We start from the raw sequence: 6,560 nt of genomic DNA on the forward strand, positions 1-6,560 counted from the left end.
TAAAGCGAGGATATAAAAGTAAACTTTGACTTGCAGACGCCCTCAAACCTCCCACACATTGAGTTGAGTCCAGAGTTTTAAGTTGCACTTTTAAAGTCGTCCAGCAGATGGTGCTGTTCAGAATCTGAGCCTCTTTGATGTTAAGCCCCGCCCACTCCGCGGGTATCATTCAAATATTTTAATTCTCATCATTCCTTTGATGCGTCTGCGTTCGAAATCGAGAGTATAAGACCCGGAAGTGACGCAGCATTCCTCAGTCGGCCGTTGCTGGCGGCAGTGACAACCAAACACTGTCCTCAGCACCGGTCTGCACTTAATTTTGGACCATTAATGGCTTTTTCCTGCACTGATTTCCGTCTGAGGACCAACCAGAATGTGTCTCTGCTCCGATACAAGGCGGGAGAGCGCGTCCAGGTGAGTCGACCGCAAATGTAGGAGCTTGTACCTTTGAAGGTGACGCAACAATTCGAACAACCTTTAGCCATGGGACTGCTAGCAAGTTAAAGTTCAAGAATTGTCAATGAAATGAAGGTGGAGGAAAACACTGCATGGTTTCAGGGGGAAAATATAGGATTATTAGTCAGTTAAAGTTATGCTAACCTGCGCTAAGCTAACCTATGTGAACAATTATGTTAACCTGCGCTAATCTAACCTATGTGAACAATTATGTTAACCTGCGCTAATCTAACCTATGTGAACAATTATGTTAACCTGCGCTAATCTAACCTATGTGAACAATTATGCTAACCTGCGCTAATCTAACCTATGTGAACAATTATGTTAACCTGCGCTAAGCTAACCCATGTGAACAATTATGTTAACCTGCGCTAATCTAACCTATGTGAACAATTATGTTAACCTGCGCTAATCTAACCTGTGTGAAGAATTATGTTAACCTGCACTAATCTAACCTATGTAAACAATTATGATAACCTGCGCTAATCTAACCTGTGTGAACAATTATGTTTACCTGCGCTAATCTAATCTATGTGAACAGTTATGTTAACCTGCGCTAAACTAACCTATGTGAACAATTATGTTAACCTGCGCTAATCTAACCTATGTGAACAATTATGTTAACCTGCGCTAATCTAACCTATGTGAACAATTATGTTAACCTGCGCTAATCTAACCAATGTGAACAATTATGTTAACCTGCACTAATCTAACCTATGTGAACAATTATGTTAACCTCGCTAATCTAACCTATGTGAACAATTATGTTAACCTCGCTAATCTAACCTATGTGAACAATTATGATAACCTGCGCTAATCTAACCTAAGTGAACAATTATGTTAACCTGCGCTAATCTAATCTATGTGAACAGTTAAGATAACCTGCGCTAAACTAACCTATGTGAACAATTATGTTAACCTGCGCTAATCTAACCTGTGTGAACAATTATGTTAACCTGCACTAATCTAACCTATGTAAACAATTATGATAACCTGCGCCAATCTAACCTGTGTGAACAATTATGATAACCTGCGCTAATCTAACCTATGTGAACAATTATGTTAACCTGCGCTAATCTAACCTGTGTGAACAATTATGTTAACCTGCGCTAATCTAACCTGTGTGAACAATTATGTTAACCTGCGCGAATCTAACCTATGTGAACAATTATGTTAACCTGCGCGAATCTAACCTATGTGAACAATTATGTTAACCTGCGCTAAGCTAACCAATGTGAACAATTATGTTAACCTGCGCTAAGCTAACCTATGTGAACAATTATGCTAACATGCGCTAATGTAACCTATGTGAACAATTATGCTAACCTGCGCTAATGTAACCTGTGTGAACAATTATGTTAACCTGCGCTAAGCTAACCTGTTTGAACAATTATGTTAACCTGCGCTAAGCTAACCTATGTGAACAATTATGCTAACATGCGCTAATGTAACCTATGTGAACAATTATGCTAACCTGCGCTAATGTAACCTGTGTGAACAATTATGTTAACCTGCGCTAAGCAAACCTATGTGAACAATTATGCTAACCTGCGCTAAGCAAACCTATGTGAACAATTATGTTAAACTGCGCTAATCTAACCAATGTGAACAATTATGTTACCCTGCGCTAATCTATCCTATGTTAACAATTATGTTAACCTGCGCTAAGCTAACCTATGTGAACAATTATGTTAACCTGCGCTAATCTAACCAATGTGAACAATTATGTTACCCTGCGCTAATCTATCCTATGTTAACAATTATGTTAACCTGCGCTAAGCTAACCTATGTGAACAATTATGATAACCTGCGCTAAGCTAACCTATGTGAACAACTATGCTAACATGCGCTAATGTAACCTATGTGAACAATTATGCTAACCTGCGCTAATGTAACCAATGTGAACAATTATGTTAACCTGCGCTAATCTAACCTATGTGAACCATTATGTTAACCTGCGCTAATCTAACCTATGTGAACAATTATGTTAACCTGCGCTAATCTAACCTATGTGAACAATTATGTTAACCTGCGCTAATCTAACCTATGTGAACAATTATTTTAACCTGCGCTAATCTAACCTATGTGAACAATCATGTTAACCTGCGCTAATCTAATCTATTTGAAAAATCATGTTTACCTGCGCTAATCTAACCTGTGTGAACAATTATGATAACCTGTGCTAATCTAACCTGTGTGAACAATTATGTCAAACTGCGCTTATCTAACCTGTGTGAACAATTATGTTAACCTGCGCTAATCTAACCTGTGTGAACAATTATGTTAACCTGTGCTAATCTAACCTATGTGAACAATTATGTTAACCTGCGCTAAGCTAACCTATGTGAACAATTATGATAACCTGCGCTAATCTAACCTGTGTGAACAATTATGATAACCTGCGCTAATCTAACCTGTGTGAACAATTATGTTTACCTGCGCTAATCTAACCTGTGTGAACAATTATGTTAACCTGTGCTAATCTAACCTATGTGAACAGTTATGTTAACCTGCGCTAATCTAACCTGTGTGAACAATTATGTTAACCTGCGCTAATCTAACCTATGTGAACAAGTATGATAACCTGCGCTAATCTAACCTATGTGAACAAGTATGATAACCTGCGCTAATCTAACCTATGTGAACAAGTATGATAACCTGCGCTAATCTAACCTATGTGAACAATTATGTTAACCTGCGCTAATCTAACCTATGTGAACAATTATGTTAACCTGCACTAATCTAACTCTGGAATACACGCCACCTGTTTAATAGCTTTTAACATAATACACCACTCAAAGTTTGAACCTCTTTGTTTTTTTGGTTTTCCTGTCCTTTGACCTGGAGAGTGAATTGTGAAGATTAGCAGCAGAACATTGAGGAAAGTGAACGTCTGCATTCAGAATCCTGTTAATTTTACTGGGTGGTAAAAGTTGAGATGTGATGATGAAGGCTTAGTTTCCTGAAGCTCCAAACAACCCTGTGAATCACTATCAAGGGATCATCTCTCAGTCGATCAGCTCTTGTTTGTTCTAATAATTCAAGTGAGGTGTTGTGCACCCTAGAAAGGTTGATGCTGACCCGTTTAGCAGTAAATATTAACGGGTGACAAGTTAAAGGAAAAACCAACATGGCTGCTTGGACAGATATGACATGGTTAATAACCTGCTCCTCCTCTGTGCTGCAGGTGAACTTGACTCCCCCGCAAGAGGTCCAGGGGCCAAAGAGAACTGGTCCAATCCACCAGCAGCAGGAGAGAGAGACCTTGAGGGACCGCTACAAGATCCAGCAGCAGCAGGGTGGAGGCAGACGGGGAGGAGCCATGGGGAACCCTTCCAAAAATGGAAATCGGTGGTGCAGCCCACCTCGTGATGAGAGGCAGGAGCCCCAAAAGGGAGAGGACGCCGCACACAGTATCCCAACGGTAAAGTCCCAGTCATTGTCACCGCCCGTCCTGGCTGAAATCTTGGTGACTGGACTTGAAATCTCATGTTGTTTTGCTAGCCTGCTGCAGGGGACCATTCGAGGAGCCGAGGGGACACGTGGGGCCGCTGGCGACCCTCCCGCCGAGAGTCCAACTGGAGGGACTGGCGTCGCAGCGCCGACGTCACAGGTAGGAACTTTCAGCTAAAGCCTCTATCTCACAGGATCGGGACTGAACTTCAACCCCTTATTGTCTTTCTTTCCCTCCAGTCAAGCGTGGACGTGGCCACCTGTCCCCTGCTGCTTCATCCAGGGACCTGACCAAGTGTGTCAGGAAGCAGGTCAGCAGGCTGTCTGGGGTTCATGCTCTGATTACTTCAGTTGTTGACGGTTTGTTGAATCGGCGAGTTGCCGAAGAGCATTTTGAAACTGTTTTTAATGGTCTTTCAGAGCCTCACCACCAGAGAGATGAGGCAGCATCTGGACAGGCTGCTGCGGGACGTGGCCAGCAACAAGCAGATCTGGGACTGGGTGCAGGTGTGTGTTTTCTGGTTGTGGGGTTAGGGGACCACATCGGTCTGTTGGTCAATCATGGTGAACCTGGATTGTCCTCCTCTCTTTTTCAAGCCAACCTGGATGAAAGCCAGACCGCTTCTGTGGAGTTCCTCAGAGCTTTGCTGACGACTGTGCAGGTCTGCCGTCGTCGGTACGTGGGACTCATGTGTTTTGTTTGTTTTTTTTTTGACTGTCCTCATTTGGTTCTGGGTCGTGACCCTGCTGACATGGAATTGAATACTCAGAAATTTTCCACCAGTTTATCTGCTAGTTTCAGGCGAGCACCGCAACTGTCTGGATGCAGGACGGCTGACTAAGAGAGTCAGGCTTCTCAAGAGGTTTCTGACCGATGGACCCAAACAACTTCAGGCCCTCTTGGCCCTCTAGCAGCTGATGGCAGAGATGCATCACCCCAAAAGTGAGTGTTGACCTCCTGACCTCCCTGGAGGGTGGGATGAGTCTTGTGTTTTGGCTCCAAAGCCCCTAAATCAGTCCATGATAAAAGCTGCTCTGTTGCTGCGTCCCCGCAGTGCTGCTCCTGTCGGTCTTTGATGTCCTCTTTGAAGAAGATGTCATGTACACCGAGGTCTTCCTCAAGTGGCGGGGAAGTGACGTGCAGAGCAGTGAGCCTTGGAATCCGTGCGTCTCTTCTTCACCTGGCTGGGATAAGTTGAAGATGATGGCCCCCCAAGTCCTCACCGGGGCCCCAGGGGCTGCACAGGCTGCTGGAAGGAGCCGAGGACAGTTTGGCCTGAGAGGCTGAACCACTGAGGTGAACCATGAGAACGACTGGAGCCTCTTTTCATCTTTTTAAATGCTTGTCTAATTTAAAAAAAAAATCCAATTGATTGTGTTTTAAATAGTTTTTGTCCTTTTTGTTAATCAACAATTGTAACTTTATTCTGTTTTAATGGGTCCAGATGGTTTTTTCTTTCTTTTTGTGCTTGTTTTTGTTTTTTTGAGGGAGTTTGTTTGAGGGAAAATAACCTTGATACCGAGAAAAAAACTCCCGTCCACTGTCTGTCTGGCTGCTCTCAGGTTTTCTTCCAACCTCAGCCCTTCACCTGGTAGAAATCCACATGTTCTTAGATGTTCATGTTCCACATGTCGATATTTGCAGACATGCGTTAGGTTTGTGTCTGTTCAGAGATTCTTGGGGTAAATAACCGTCCCCACAGGTTTTCATCTGTCTGAATCAGTTTAAATACATCCCTCCACACTTTGATGTGTTCATCAGGTACATATCTAGATAGAAATGTGGACCACCATCATGTACATATCTAGATAGAAATGTGGACCACCATCGGGTACATATCTAGATAGAAATGTGGACCACCATCGGGTACATATCTAGATAGAAATGTGGACCACCATCAGGTACATATCTAGATAGAAATGTGGACCACCATCGGGTACATATCTAGATAGAAATGTGGACCACCATCGGGTACATATCTAGATAGAAATGTGGACCACCATCGGGTACATATCTAGATAGAAATGTGGACCACCATCGGGTACATATCTAGATAGAAATGTGGACCACCATCGGGTACATATCTAGATAGAAATGTGGACCACCATCGGGTACATATCTAGATAGAAATGTGGACCACCATCAGGGACATATCTAGATAGAAATGTGGACCACCATCAGGGACGGATCTAGAAAGAAATGTGGACCTCCATCAGGTACATATCTAGATAGAAATGTGGACCTCCATCAGGTACATATCTAGATAGAAATGTGGACCACCATCAGGGACGGATCTAAAAGCTTCTTTTTTAAGGTCTCAAAGGTGACGCCAAATCCTCCACGTGGAGACACTCAGTCAAAAGCATCATGGGATATCTGCTGACTTGGACCAAAAACCATGTTGACCAATGTCCCAAAAATCTCTACATCCAGATGTAAACTTGTTGAATGTCTTTCTAGATCTTCACCTGGTGATCATCTTTCTAGACAAATACCTGATCACCAGCTAAATACCTGAGGAACATGATGGAGGTGTGTGTGTACCTGATGATGGTCTACGTGTACAAAGATATCCACCTGATGAACAGAGAGAGACACTGGACACCTGAGAGAAATCTGGGCTGTGCTGTCGGGGGCATTTTGCCCCTGG

At 43.0% G+C, this 6,560-nt stretch overlaps 1 protein-coding gene across 4 annotated transcripts; it reads left to right on the plus strand.

Annotated features, from left to right (window-relative positions):
* The first annotated feature begins 276 nt into the window (after window positions 1-276).
* On the plus strand, window positions 277-5,661 carry LOC147272321 (uncharacterized). Of its 4 annotated transcripts, none has more exons than XM_086210148.1 (8): window positions 277-414; window positions 3,644-3,880; window positions 3,961-4,069; window positions 4,150-4,220; window positions 4,330-4,416; window positions 4,507-4,585; window positions 4,694-4,852; window positions 4,965-5,661. In XM_086210148.1, exons 1-6 carry the CDS (start codon window positions 331-333, stop codon window positions 4,558-4,560), a joined length of 642 nt encoding a protein of 213 aa, XP_086066274.1. In that variant the 5' UTR covers window positions 277-330; the 3' UTR covers window positions 4,561-4,585; window positions 4,694-4,852; window positions 4,965-5,661. The 4 variants fall into 4 exon arrangements, with proteins under 4 accessions (XP_086066274.1, XP_086066206.1, XP_086066334.1 ...); XM_086210080.1 differs by having other exon boundaries at window positions 4,706-4,852; XM_086210208.1 differs by having other exon boundaries at window positions 4,712-4,852.
* Window positions 5,662-6,560: the final 899 nt, after the last annotated feature.

The sequence above is a fragment of the Aulostomus chinensis genome, chromosome 1 (genome assembly GCF_037954235.1).
Source record: "Aulostomus chinensis isolate RoL2024-O1b breed Wild chromosome 1, RoL_Achi_v1.0, whole genome shotgun sequence".
In the NCBI taxonomy this organism is placed as follows: Eukaryota; Metazoa; Chordata; class Actinopteri; order Syngnathiformes; family Aulostomidae; genus Aulostomus; species Aulostomus chinensis.

Excerpts from the sequence above, each read along its gene's own strand:
- LOC147272321 (XM_086210148.1), top strand. The coding sequence starts at position 331 with ATGGCTTTTTCCTGCACTGATTTCCGTCTGAGGACCAACCAGAATGTG. Across the intron at positions 3,881-3,960 it reads CCGCACACAGTATCCCAACG|CCTGCTGCAGGGGACCATTC; the intron begins GTAAAGTCCCAG and ends TTGTTTTGCTAG. Across the intron at positions 4,417-4,506 it reads AGATCTGGGACTGGGTGCAG|CCAACCTGGATGAAAGCCAG; the intron begins GTGTGTGTTTTC and ends CTCTTTTTCAAG.